Raw genomic sequence first — 14900 nt, forward strand, 5'->3', positions numbered from 1 at the left:
CATAAATAAATGGAAATACTCGTCAACTCTCAACACAGTTGCATTCAAGACTTTTATTACAAGTTGGTCCTTTTAATTACCTTGAAATAACACAAAGCTATGAATACAATTTATTTTTATTTGCATTGCAGTTCAACAAATTAAAGTAATGCGGTTTATATTCAATTCTATCAGTACCTGACCGAGTAATTAAACACGGGGACGACAGCGAAACCCAGTTATCAGTGGTGCTTTCTGCTGTCACTCATTCCCCCTGAACGCCACATATGACGTCATACCCGATGAGGGAGGAGAGTCTGCAGCTGCGTGTGGTGCACTACATCACCCACAATCCCATGCGAGCCTTGAACGGCAACAGCTCGGGATGTTGCGATATCGTTGGGCAGCCAGAGAACGCTGTGGTTGCCGAGATTGAAGCAAAAAACCTCCGGACGCTCTTTTCTCATTTTTAGGAACGTGTCACATTTTGAGTTAGATTCCAAATAGTGTAATCGACGAGAAGCGAAGCAAGATTTAAAAAGAAAACAAATAAATCAGGTTTTATCGTCAGTAGATGTGATTAAATGGCTACCAGCGAGGCTACGTGCCACCGAACGTCCGCACAGCTCGACTGAGGATGGAAATATTGGTCGAGAGAGGCAGTTTTCCTTCGAAGCCCCTCAACAGAGGATAACACGGATAACCTCAAACGCGAAATGTCATAGCGTGCGAGGAGCTAGCATCCGGCTAGCTGCTACCAGAGATGGGAGAGATGTTTTCATCGGATGAAACGAGCTAAATAGCTATAAAAGGGGAATTACTGTACGTTACCCGGAGGATGCTACTATAGCCTCCCCGCTGCTGTGTAATTCACTTACATAACAGCTAGGCGCAACCGTGTTCGGCGTGCCAATTTTCATTCTACCATCAAAATCTCTTTCGGCGTCATCGACACTGAAATCCGTGTTTGGATGCTACAAAACGACACAACGACAAAGCATCCCTCTTAAGCCATAAATCTAGTATCCTGTCGTTTTTGACGCCATGAGGAAGTTCTTCGATTCCCGTCGGGAGTTGGTCAGCTCCGGACCTGGTTCCGGAGGAGGTGGTAGCAGCTCCGGGTCCAGCCACGCCGGGGGGAACTTCATCGGGCGAACCTTCACCGTCGGCCGCCACCAAGTCACCGTGGAGGAAATCATAGCCGAAGGTGAATGAGGCCATTTGTTCCTCTCTCGCATGTTGTCAATGTTTTGCAACCGAGGCACACATTTGGCTTTTATCACCCTGCATATTCATGTGAATCAAAAATTGTGAAATCAATGATTGTCGAACAAGTGAATCATCTCAATGCTTTCACAATCTCTAATAATTGTTGATCGACATTTAGTAAAAATAGTGGACGATGTTGACCACTTAAATGCATCCTCACATCTTTTCCTTGTGTCACTCCTTCATTACCACCGCAACCTCTTCGGCTGACACAACTTGTCACTGAGAAAATCTTCAAACCTTTTAAAAAGATGAAATAGTCCATTACTTGACAAGGGGCTCTCGCATCAATCATTATAGATTATGCATTTTGATGTGTGTGAATTAAGACACGGTTAAGTCCTTTAAATGCAAGAAAACCTCATGAATCAGTTTATTTTTCTTGTGCTGACCCAGTGGAAAGTCTGCCTGCCCCTCTCCTGATAATATTGAGTATTATATTGTTGCCATTTATGTGCAAATTTACTTGTATGGTGTGAAGTTTCTGTTAAATTGAACACAAAGCTGTTCTGTTATGTGCATGGCAGCAGGTGGGTAGACAGGATTAAAACATGTAAATGATAATTTTGTGAGTTTAAATTGTAGTCTGGATCAAATGCTCTTGCTGTATTAGATCCAGAGTCTCAAAACTGACTTTCTATGCTCTCGCTTTTGAGTTAAACGACCCAAGAAGCCAGCTCCATCATCGATTGCGAGAAAGAAACTCAATTAAAAACTGACTAGCGAGATCATTTCATTCCGTGCGACTGAGGTGGTAGGATAAGGCAACATAAAATCCACTTTGCCCGCTTATGAGATTAAGACAGTATAAACATCTATTTTTCCATGTACATTGCACTCCCTGGGCACTCGTAAAATGTAGGGAGAGCCAATACCAGAGCTGGAGCAAAAATATCACCGTGCCAATACTTTGTGTTGATTGCTACTGTCAAAACAATACTGTGATCCTTTTGGTTATTTGTATATCAGCAAATATTAGCATCCCTGCTGTCAGTTTACGTATTCTTTGTATTTTCGACGCAGAAATGATTGCGTCTATTTTTAGCCCCACCTTTATTCATCTGCATTGAGCAGTTGCAGGTAATTTGTTGTATGAAATGAAAAACAGGAAACTTAATGTGTTGGAATGCTTCATTTGGGACACATCGGCCATTGTACTGTGATGTCACAGCAACTCGATTTAGGACTGCAGGGGTACCTAATGTTGTGTCCAAACATACTGTACATTTAGCTACACGGCCATCTCATGCACTTTTAATGCACCGCGCTGTCGTAGAATTCAGTATCGCACGCCACGGTAAGCGCGTAACATCAGCCTGAAATCGAAGACGAGCGATCCAGACCGAAGGGCGCAAAGTGAATTTGTGGTCTGAGCTGCAGCAGATGGTAAGGCCGCCATGTCGGCCTCGACACTATATCGAGCCCGCAGCAAAGACATGACTAATGCATAACACTGTACAGGCCTCAAACGGTTTATTTGTCCTGACCATTTTGATGAATTTGAATGTGGTTTGAATGCCTTGATCAAAATCGGACAAATACAGCATGCACTATGGATTCTTGTCCGTGTGTCCTAACAGGTGGCTTTGCGATCGTGTTCCTGGTGAAAACAAACCAGGGCGTGCGATGCGCCTTGAAGAGGATGTACGTCAACAACGAGTACGACCTGCAAGTGTGCAAGTGCGAGATTCAAATCATGGTGAGTTCATGAAAATTAGACGCCTGCTTCCTGAAGCTCACGCAAAAATACGGCTGCATATTGTGTATTTTATTGTATTTATATATTGAGGAACAAAATGTTGAGTTTGGAGTGACACGTTTTATCTGCCGGGCTCCTCCCTCCAGTGTTTTCTTTTAAAAACCAACAGTAACTTGCTCACTCGCTGCTTCCAAACATTCTTGTCGCTCAAAATTGGCACGTCTCGCGCTAACTTCCTGCGAGGTCACGATGCCCTTTTTGCGTCTCGGCTTGCAGAAGGACCTCGTGGGCCACAAGAATATTGTGGCTTATCTGGACTCCAGCATCACAGCCATGGGGTCAAGGGACGTGTGGGAGGTCTTCATACTGATGGACTACTGCAAGGGTAAGTTGCCTCGAGGAAAACGGGGTGTGCCTGTGATAGTGTAACGTTTTCTGTTGATTTGAGTTTTGTGACAAGTAATATCTTGTATTTTTTGTTTCGCAATACAGCTTCTTCATAGTGTTTTAGTGAAGTCATTTTTCTTTTGTTGCTCCCATTATGTCTTTAATTCATTTGTATTTGAGATGACAGGGTTCAAATTTTGAATGAATGAGAAAATGCAAAATCTTTCCAGAAGCACACACTTCTTTTCTACAGTCAAGTGAATGGAATTTTTTTGTTAGCCGCTGAGGGACCCTAATGAAGCGTGAAGAGGATATTTTTATCAGTGTGACCCACATGGACGCACTTGTAAATCACCATGAAGACGATTTTTTTTTTTTATAACATATGCATCCTGCTTATTTTGCAGGCGGCCAGGTTGTTAATTTAATGAATCAAAGGCTGCAGACGGGCTTCACAGAGGCCGAGGTGCTTCAGATCTTCTGCGACACCTGCGACGCCGTGTCGCGCCTGCACCAGCGCAAGACGCCTATCGTCCACAGAGACCTGAAGGTGACACATTGTGAAATTTCTTGCACTTTCTATTTTTTGTGTGTCGCAAAGACTCACTTAAATCCGATGGGCCGCCATGTGAATCTTTTTTTCCCCGCTCTGTTCATTATGCATAGTGCCAGATAAGGTCAATTACGAGTTTGATGGTTGCCTTTAAGTGTGTGTCAAGTCTCATCTTTGATGTGTCTAGGTGGAGAACATCCTCTTGCACGACAAAGGTCATTACGTGCTTTGTGACTTTGGCAGCGCCACTAACAAGTCCCTGAGTCCACAGACGGAAGGTGTGGCAGCTGTGGAGGAAGAGATTAAAAAGTGAGTGTGTTATTATTATTATTTTTTTGGTCACGTGATCAGACTTAATGCAATGTTTTTTTTCTTTTCCCCCTCAGGTACACCACCTTGTCATATCGTGCACCTGAGATGGTGAACCTCTACAACAACAAGATCATTACCACCAAAGCAGATATATGGGTTGGTAATGATAGTGAGGATTATTGTGACAATGATTTGGGGAAGAGACATCTAATTTGAAACTGGCGCAACTAAAATATGACGCAGCTAAGACATACACACGACAATTTTCACTTCCCAAGATGCTCTGTTTCATTGTTTCCTCTCTGAATGATTGCTCTGGTTGCATTGTGGCACTCGAAAGGTAGCCAGCCATGCATTGAAAGCAGCCACTGTACTGTTTAATCTATTTTTAGACTTCAATGCAGTTGGACCTGGAATTTCTCCCCCTTCTGGACACCCAAGGGCGTGTCACCCAATAGCTTTAGTTCTTAAACACAGAGGCTTTGCGATCTGGGATTATAAAACAAAATATGATAGCCTGAGTTTCTGTCAACATTACTTTGCAACTAATACAAATTGAGCGTTGAAATTAAACGAGTGGGATGTATTTGACAAGCTTGTTTTGATCGCTCCTTTCGTCTCGGCTTGGTGTTTTTGGTGTGATGGGGCGTGCATGTGGTGTTCCTTCTCCAGGCGCTGGGGTGTTTGCTCTACAAGTTGTGCTTCTTCACTCTGCCCTTTGGTGAAAGCCAGGTGGCCATTTGCGATGGCAGTTTCACCATTCCGGACAACTCCCGCTACTCTTATGATCTCCACTGCCTCATTCGTTAGTCCTTCTTAACACTTTTATTATTAAACTGTTGTTTGGCAAATTGTGCTCTCACAAAGGCATGGATTTGTGACTCAGTAGCTCTGCTCTTCTTTCTTTTTTTTAATAATCTGGCCCTGACAGCTCTGTGTCATGTTTTTGCAGGCTACATGCTGGAGCCTGACCCAGACAAAAGGCCAGATATCTACCAGGTGTCCTACTTTGCTTTCAAACTGGCACAGCGGACATGTCCTGTTCAGAACGTGAAGGTCTGTTATGTTTTTTTGTTTTTTTCATTCTGTCATCCGTGATTGATTTTATTCACATGCTTTTTTATTGAGCGTGACCCACTAAAGTAGATAATTCAACATTATGAAAAGGTACCAATTGATCCACGTGATAACATCATGAGCACCACAAGCTGTCGACCGCCCGCATTGCTTTTTATTTTATGTTCTGCCTTGTTGCGCTTGACAGTGTAAATAAAGATTTCCTTCTCCCCCCTCTGCATCAAGAATTCTTCAATTCCTTCCAAACTTCCTGAGCCAATCAAAGCAAGCGAAGCTGCTGCAGCCAAGAAGAGTCAAGCCAAGCCCCGGTAAGTCTCACATTCTCGGATTGCCTTTTGAGATGTGCTAATATCAGCGAGTTAATCATTTTGAGCTAACGCCCGTCTTTGTTACCAGACTGACAGACCCGATCCCAACCACCGAAACTTCGATCACCCCTCGCCAGAGGCCCAAGGCTGCTCATACTCAAGCCGCCGCTGGCATTCTTCCCATTCAGCCCGCTGCCCTCACGCCTCGCAAGCGGGCTAATCTCCCCGCTGGGGCAGCTCAGCCTGTTGGTAAGTGGCAGGACTTCACCCATATTTGTCACAGAGCAGTAGAATAAAGATGAATTCTCCAGTGAACAGGATCAAGAACACGTGTCAGAAAGTGAAATTAAAGGCAGTGGTATTAGAAATTAGATTCTCTTGCCTAGTTCCTTAATGTGCTACTCGAATTATGTTGGTGGGGAAAAAAAGTGGGTTTCATCTATTCTGGATTTAACATTTTTTTACTTTTTTTGAACTATGAGAAACCAAGACAAAAATTGGTTGTGTTCCTACTTCACCCGGACTGCAGATAAAAAAAAAACAAAGTCGAAGAAATAAAAGCAACTAGGCTAACTCTTAGCTTATTTGTTAACTAATTCTACTCATTATTTTCACAGTAGTGAATGACATGTCATAAGGATGCATTTGCCAACATGCAAATGTCCATGTGTGCGATCTCCCACAGGAGTCAGCTTGAATCTCTCGCAGCCAGCTGCGGCCCTCCAGTCACAGAAGGCGCAAACTTGTGCTTTGCCTCTGGTCCAGTCACAAAACAACTCCGGCCAAGCCGTAGCGACACAGAAGCAGGTATATAAGAGATGTGGAATTTTGGGTTCGGCGTTTCAATGGCGACTTACGTAAGTGTGCTGTGCAGCCTGCTTCAGCGGCAGACGTTGTAGCACCCGTTTCCAAGGCAGATGTCCAGCCGCAAGCCCAAGCGCAGCCGTCCACAGCCCAGCAAACGGCTCCGCCTCCGTCCGTGGCCAGCGCCGCCTCACAACAGGCGCCGCAATGTCCGTCCAGCCCGGCGGCACCTCAGCGTCCCGCTCGACGCAAGCTGCCCGCTCAGGCTCAGACGCCCGCAGCTCAGCCGACGCTCAACAAACCGCCGGACGAGCAACCGCAGCAAACGAGTCAGCCGTCGGTCGTCCAAGCTCAGGCGGCTGCCACGGAAGTTGCAGCTGAGACGGTAATTTGTGTTTTTCTCCAAAACATTCCGAGCCTGATTTAGATTTAAATGCTCAGTAAAAATTTGTAAATGAAACAAGTAGACAATATGACACAAGATTTTTTTGTACCCGGTATTCCACACGCGTGATTCTTTTCAAATCAGACTCCACCCGCTTCCCCGAAGACAACGGAGGCGCAAAGCCACAAACGTGTCCCAAGTGACGTCACGGCGAGCACCACCAATGGAGCCAACGAAGACTCCTCACAGGCAGCAGAGGAAGACATTGTCCAGTAAGTCATTTCAAATCCTGGACATTTAATCCAGTTCCCCTCTGTCCTCTGTTTCAACTAGTTTCTTTTGTCTTTAGGCCTCAAGTTGACTCCGTCCAGCCTCATGGCGATCTCGTCCAGGACCAAAACAAAGTCCCCGCCTCCAGCGGTGACATCACCTCGCCGCCCACATGGAACCCGTTCGACGACAACGATAGCTTCTCAGGCTTCATCGCCGAGGAAATCAAACCCAAGGATGCAAAGCCTTCGGGTAAATCTTTGCATATTGACTTGAACTTTACATTCTTGGGTTATTAAAATTTCGTGTGGCTGTGGATGGCAGACCCGCCCTCAGAGTGTGAAACGCCGTGTGGAGAGCTGATACCGGGCTTGGAGGCCTCATACGAGGAAAATACAGAACAAGACTCACAAGGTACCCGTTACACAAACACATAAAAATCTCCTTTTTTACGATTTGCATTTTATTTTGCTTATCTTAGCTGAACGACCGTCAGCCATTGTTGACACTGATTCAGGAGCGTCACTGTTGATCGTCCCAGATCCATTCCATACCCTTGAGCTGTCTAACGCACCAGGTAACTTATGTGTAAAAGAAATATACTCCAAAAATATGCAGAATGAATACAAATGATAAAGATTTCTTCTTGAATTCCTTCTCTTTTCTCAGAGAAGCTTATTGAAGGACTCAAATCTCCAGACGTGTCTTCACTCATGCTTCCCGACCTGCTGTCTTTGTCTGATCCTTTTGGCAGTTCTGTGGAGGACTCTGCAAAAGGTAACCTTTGTTTTATGAATCCAGTTACATTACGGAGGTAGTTGCTAACGACGCTGGGAAAACCATCGAACGTTCTGCCTCTTTTTGTCAGATCACATCACTGCAGACGCCTCTCTGCTGGGCTGTTCTCTGATCTCCGGTGCATCCGCACCTCCGGCTGCCGTAAGCAGCGCCGCCTCCTCGGTGTCCTCCGCCTCCGCTGTGTCTGCTTTAGACGAGTTTGGTCTGCTGTCTGGAGAATCTGCACAGCCCAAAACAGCAGGTAGGTGTGTGGAATTGGCCCAAGAGATTCCTGCTTTGGGCACAGGAGAGATGGATGATGAATTGGAACCTCTTCATTGGTATGGTTGGGAGTTCAGGCAATATTTTCTCAGAATTGAAAAGAAAAAATACATAACAATTGCCTTTTTTGTGCATAATAGTAAGAGGTAAAGGTATGTTAGCCACAGTGGCAGAAATGCAAAATTAAAAAAAAAATACTGCAAGATTTACTAGCCAGCAGTGATGTTAGCTTGTTGAGTTAATAGCTGCAAATTTGGTTTCAAATGTTTTGTGAATGTTAAGACCGCCATATGAGTCATTTGTAATGTGTAAGTGCAGCTACAATGTCAGCATTATCTTTTGAAATGCGGCGTGCGCGTGGACAAGAAGCGGAATCATCGGCGTGGCGCAAGCGCAGCTGCCCTTTAAACGTCAGCTCGCTGAACGAAAGCGTTTGACTGTCGCCGTCTGAGGCGACTGTGAATCACAACAGAAGTGTCTGTCTGGCCACCTGCTGCGTGCCGCTAAATCAATGTGCTGGAGGCGCCGTAGCGTGGCGACGACTCATCAAGCCGCCTTTGTGCGCTCGTTCCTGCAGTCGCTGCTAATTTGAGATTGTGGTGTGTGTCGAGGAAGGACAGGTGTTAATTGCTGTCGGAAATTTGCACTTCTTTAATGCGACGACATGTTTTCTGCAGATTCGTCTCTCCTCATCTCTGACTTTGAGCCCCAGCAAAGTGGCGCCGAGGCGGCCACAGAGGACGAGTTTGACCCCATCCCCGTAACCGGACGGAAGAACTCCCAAGGTAAGTTTCTACAAAGACTTAAAAACTCCAGGATCCACCGCATGCGCTTCTCTCACTAAGAATATTAAAAAAAAAGCTCTATCAAGCTCAATTCTTCTTTCTCTCTCCTCCGTCCTTCACCCTGTGCCTTTCCCTCCCCAACTTGTTTGCTCGACCGCCCTTTGCCCCTCCCTCTCTCCCTCCCTTGTCTCTTCCGGCCAGTTTCAGGAGGCCACTCGCGCAGTAACAGTGGCGGCTCTGAATCCAGCCTGCCCAGCTTGGCCCGCTCCCTTCTGCTGGTGGACCAGCTCATCGACTTGTAGGCCGTAGCTCCCCCCTTTCCCGCTCCGTAGATGTCGTAACACTGGATTCGAGTCATGCCATAGCCCACTTACGGCTTCCATCTTTTTCTCGTGCGTGCTGCATCCCCCTCCGGCATCCTTGCCCAGGTCCTTTATTGGCATCACCATCTCACCATTCTCTCATCTTCCCCCCCCCTCCTCCATCTCCAACCTTCATCCTTTCTCGAGCTTAACCTTTGAATATTACATGATGTCTGATAGCGAAAACTATAGCTCATTGTCGTCGCGTACAATAAGCCTAGTGCTAAGTGGTCGTAGTTCATTGTGCACAAGTGAATTTGTCGTCGTTTGCCTTGAACAGATTCTCCCCCTCCTTCCCTGTTTGATTTGCACATTTTTAGAGCTTGAAATTCAACTTTCTTTTTTTTTTTTCTTTTTAAAGGCATGCATATCCATTACATATCCATTTTCCTTGCCCCTGACTGGTAAATGAAAGATACGAGACCACCTTATTTTCACAAAGGCGAAGCAATAAAAGTTTTCTATTATCAGAAGGCAACAAGTTTTACAAACAAGCCTTGTTTAGCACCTTAGCTTGTCCGTCAGGCATCCAGACTAAAAAAAAAATTCAAAAGTTCAAAGCTTTGCATTTGCAGCTGTCACTCAAACTCATTCCCCCAGGGAGATATAATTGAGATTTTGTCATTGAAGCCTCCCCAATTCACAAAAGTGAAAACCACACCAGTTGTTTTTATTAAGATTTCCAGTAACAAGGAATCATTTATTAAAATAACAACTCTAATCTTTTTTTTTTATTATTATTTGTTCTTATTTCATAATAAAGTTGGAAACATTAATTTTTCTTAGAATTTGCCCTTATTCTCAAAATATTACAACTTTATTTTAAAAGTTGTGAGTCCTTTTATTATATTAGGCCTTATAAATTTTTTCTAGTCATATGGCTTTATTCATGTCATATTACAGATTTTTTTGTAGTAATATTAAGAATTTATTCTCTTATTTAGTGACAAATTATGACTTGTAACTTGTCCATAATTTAGTAAATAATTTTTTTGTATTAATGATAATTTTCCAACTTTATTTCTTATTTCATTTCCTTTGTAACCCTAAAATGTATGTGCATAAGCAGCTTATAAATTGTAAAATTACTGTGAAAAAAATCTAGCTTTTCCTGGTGCCATCAAATGATATGTGAACAACAGTGGAAAGTGTGCAAAAAAAAAAAAAAGACGTCAAAACAAAATCCTTACTGGCCGCTATACTATTCTATGAATATAATCTCCTCATTTGAGGTAAGTAATAGCTTGCTAGAAACTTGTCAATGACAATGCAGGCAATCTAATAGCGGTTAGCAGTGTGCCATATCAATTAGAAGACGCCTCTTTCTTCATATGCATTAATAGATGAATAATGAGTAGCGCATAAATAGTGCAAATGTTAATATTCTTTGGAAAAATCAGATTCTCCATATTAGGAAATCAAAAAAGTTAAGCATTGTATTGCACTATATAGTATGTTTATAACTAGATATATTTTCCAGCAACATGATCAGGACATTCTAAAAACATGCCGGACGAATAAAGCTATATTTGATCACAAAACTTTAAAATTCACCATAATAGATAAATGGATAAAAATGCCATTTCAACCAATTTCACATTTTTAAAGCGGGGAGGTAATTTACTAATGTCACCACAAGGTTGCGCCACTAGCACTTCTAATACATTTAAGTAGTCAGGCGTCATACATACTACTTGTCTATAAATAAGATATATTTGATTAAAGGAGACGCATATTGCCATGTTTCCACAATTTTAAAGCAATTCCTTTCGTTACCCTGACGACTGGGGGCGGAGCTAAACATGACAAAGTGAGCGGACTTGTTAGCGTTGCCAATTTAGGGACTTTGTTGCTTATATGAAGTGACCTTGATGACCTCTGCAGTTACTATTCCCCCTAGAAATTGATTAGCAAACCTTTTGTGGTGAGGTTCTAGAAAAGAAAAGATGGGGAGACACAGAACCACCACTTGATAAATAAATGTCCCCTTGAAAGAAAAGTCAGTCTATTCTCAATAAAATTAAAACAAAACAAAATGACAAATTCCTGCTAATCGTCCATGAGTATAGGTGGGACATTTAATATTTCTTCTCATTCATTCCCATTTTTCTTTAACTCATTCAACACATTTCCGACATTCCTCCCCATTAGTGTAAATACATTAGTCAACCCTTCCCCATGTACATAATGAAGTCACTGTCATATAGCTTTATTGTGGATATATACATATATGATATATGAATTGGTTTCCTGTCCATAAATGTTAATACAGATAGAGTGTTAGAGAATGAATGTAAGAATTGAATATTAGTCTTAAAAATATCTATGACATATATCCATCAGATGATATTGAAAGAATATATGAATATTTCATTCTTCTTTGTGGACTGTGTGTGTGTGTGGGGGGGGGGGGGGGGGGGAGAAGGAGTTGTTTTTGTGTTTCTCTGATGATACGTGATATGTTAGCTGTGGGAATCCTGTTCAGTCCTCCGATCCTCTTCCTTTGTACAAAGCGTTTTCGTGTGTTTACATGGACATGATATGAAGGACTATATTTTTATTCCAAAAAAAAAAAAAAAAAAAGAATTTTCTTGCCAGGGGGATTTTATTTTGTGTGTTCGTCCTGTTTCATTTTCTTGGCCGGACCACTCGGGGGTTGAAAAAATATGTGCTTTAGTGTAAATTTTGTTTTCGCTTTGCCAGTTTGAGTTGTTTTGGAAACGCATGGTAGTGTCATTGGATGGTTGTGTTGGTGTCTTTGTGTGTGTGTGTATGAATGTGAGTGAGTTCCCTACGTGTGTGTTTGCTCCATATATGGCGAGGGTTACTCTTCTGAAAGCACAGTCTTGTCTCAGGTGGAAGGACTTTGATGGTCAAAAACACTTGCAGGAGGAAAATGTCTGGCAGGCAAAAGCAGCAACCTAATGGCCGCCATGAAAAATCTAAAAACATATTAAAACTTCAGCCTTTGCACCCCCTTGGCAAATTTTCAAAATGATCACCAAACAATATCTGCTTCTGATTTGGACAAATTCCCAAACTGGCCGACTTCTTATTGTTTAAAATAAATAAATAATCCTCTGCACTCCACAAATGTATTTAAAGATATAAACTGTGTTGTTCTGCCCCAATCTGAACAGCAAAAACTTTGTTGCCCTCCATTTTTTCCCCAGTCGTTTGCAGTTTGAACCTATGCAACTCCCTAACTCCTTGGCGATAAAAGCACGCAAGCGACAAGCAGGCAGTGCGATCCACGTTGAAGCAGAAAGCCCGTGTAAAATGTCAGCTGATGTTTCCTCAAGCCCTCCTTGCTTGTGTTCATGGCCCGCAAACCCGCATCGGTCTGAGCTGTGCTATCTTTTCTTGTGCCCCTTCTATTTTCTGTGACATCATTCGAAAGGGATGGCCAAATAAAATGCAAATGTGAACGTCAGCATGCGGGCTGGTGTTTGATTAACACGCCATTGTTGTGTTTTATGTTGTTTCACATAAAGACAAAATATATTTTTTTTTTCGTTGCTGTTCACGAATAAAAGTAAATAACGAAACTATCATTTGATAGACTCATAAAAAATTGAAAGTGTCATAGAGACGACCATATATTTTTTTTTGACCCACAAACATGAATCCCAAATACAAATATTGTAATTTAAAACATTTATTTGCAGAAAATGAAACATGGTTCTCCTGATTAAAAATGTGCCTTGGCTCAAATAAATATGAAATTCTGTGTTGAATGCACTAACCAACATTTATTTCATCCAGAAAGCTGATTCTTTCTAATCAGGTAAGAACAAGCATCCAGGCCTCTTAAAGTGACAGTTGCTTTCTAATTTTTTTTTCTTTCTTTGTCTCCATTATTATGTTGCTGTTTTTCTGTTTTGAGTCATCTTTTTTTGATGTTTCGAAAAGTACAAAAAGAATGCCGACTCTCCAGCTTACCTATATCTTTTTTTTCTCCACGCAGACCAGCAGGTGGTGCTGTCCAGTAACACGCAAGAAGATGGAGGCGGGAAGGTGACATCTGTGCAGGTCACCATGGAGACACAGGAGAGGACCACTGAATGTATACCTCCCTCAAATGAGTGGAGCGGACCCTTCGCCTGCCCGGAAGCAAAACCTGCCGATCAATGCCCCGGCAGCCCCCCCACGCCCGACATCTTTCTGCTGGCCCCTTTCAAAAACAAACGGACGGCAAGTAACACCTTTTTTGCCCCACAACTACCCGAGTCGGCGCCTGATGTTTTCCTCCAGGCGCCGTTCGGGAAGAGCAGGGAGCACGCGCAGGTCGTCCCGACGCGCCCCCTGGTCCAGCCGACGCCTCTGCCGCAGCAGCCGGTGGCCGTGCACCGTGTGGTATCCCGTGTGGGCCGGCAGGCTGCCGTGGGCTCGGTGGCTGTGGGGCCTCTGTACTCGTGGACCATCGGGGGGCGGAGTCTGGACGACCCGTTTAGCGCCGCACCGTTTCAACCCAGGTGCTCCCAACACAGACCTTGATTAGCAAACCAGTTTGATTTTGTGCAAAAATACTGCACTGGAATTAGTCCGATGGTGATATATTTTGACATATTTCTCAAACGGAATATTTATTCACTTTCTGTGCTAGTTCCAACAAAATTCTTCATTGATTGTGTTCAAGACATTCCCATTATTTGTGTGGGATTTACTATATAGTCCCAACTAAAAGCATTAGTTGACTAAAACAAATCTTCACAGTAATGTTTTGTTTTTGAGTGTCACTTAACCAAACCCAGAAATGAGGTGAGCTGCAATTGGCTCCCTTTGGGCACTATGATGTCATTTTCAGGCGACAGCAAGTGACAAAATGGTCGCCCCCCTTGACATAAATAAAAAATGCTACTTATTTTTTCATATTCTCCAAATGCAACATTAATCCAAATGTGTCCTTAAGACTAGTGGGGGCACAGCAAACATATGCTTTGATTTGACTTCCCCCTTTTTTGTCCACCATTTTTGTAGTTTAACTGCAGTATTTACGAGGGCATACTGATACTTTTCACCAGTGAAGCTCACTACCTCGCTCATATGTCATTTGTGTGTCCCGCTGTGTGCAACATTTTACTACTTAAGCCACAATGCGCCCTTTTGAACCCCGATGGGTCAAATCCAGGTCCAGAATGAAAAAACCCTGCCACAGTTTGACTTTAGTGTTTCTTGTCAAGCACCTGTGGCTAAAGCCAAACTGTTAAATAATATGGTACTATAATTTAAATGTATATTTTTGGCTTTAAAGTATGCACATGCCCAAAGTTGATATATTTTTAGCTGTGGCCTTGAGTCATGCACCAAAGAAAGTTGTCAAATGTAATACTAATCCAAAAATCGCAGACATTTTAGGAGGATTTCTACTTTTGAATATTGCAAATGATTCAAACTGGAAACGCTTCGATTATTTCGGGCTCATTCCGTTTGCTTTAGAATAGTCTGACTTGACTTTGAACCTCCCGGTACAACCAATGACACATATTGTGTAGTTGACGAGCAAAAAATAATAATGTACTAAAGTTATCTTATGTACTTTGTCTATGGAATATCTGTAGTTTCTGAAGCGATTGTTACAAAGTGTGTTTTATTAAAAGGGACGTATTCTGAAAAGCTTCCAATGTTAGCCTGTTATTCGGAATTTAGAA

At 42.9% G+C, this 14900-nt stretch overlaps 1 protein-coding gene across 2 annotated transcripts; it reads left to right on the forward strand.

Moving 5' to 3' along the window:
* Positions 1-328: 328 nt before the first annotated feature.
* LOC119131805 (AP2-associated protein kinase 1-like) lies at positions 329-14860 on the forward strand. Of its 2 annotated transcripts, none has more exons than XM_037266527.1 (20): positions 329-1186; positions 2829-2947; positions 3224-3332; positions 3742-3884; positions 4075-4196; positions 4274-4355; positions 4872-5004; positions 5152-5255; positions 5502-5584; positions 5673-5833; positions 6270-6391; positions 6459-6773; positions 6918-7045; positions 7123-7295; positions 7368-7457; positions 7525-7620; positions 7713-7820; positions 7912-8082; positions 8780-8887; positions 13217-14860. In XM_037266527.1, the coding sequence occupies exons 1-20, from the start codon at positions 1024-1026 to the stop codon at positions 13744-13746; spliced, it is 3060 nt and encodes a 1019-aa protein (XP_037122422.1). In that variant the 5' UTR covers positions 329-1023; the 3' UTR covers positions 13747-14860. The 2 variants fall into 2 exon arrangements, with proteins under 2 accessions (XP_037122422.1, XP_037122423.1); XM_037266528.1 differs by lacking the exon at positions 13217-14860 and adding an exon at positions 9089-11817 and having other exon boundaries at positions 331-1186.
* The last annotated feature ends 40 nt before the right edge of the window (positions 14861-14900 follow it).

This window comes from Syngnathus acus, chromosome 12 (assembly GCF_901709675.1).
Source record: "Syngnathus acus chromosome 12, fSynAcu1.2, whole genome shotgun sequence".
Taxonomy (NCBI): domain Eukaryota; kingdom Metazoa; phylum Chordata; class Actinopteri; order Syngnathiformes; family Syngnathidae; genus Syngnathus; species Syngnathus acus.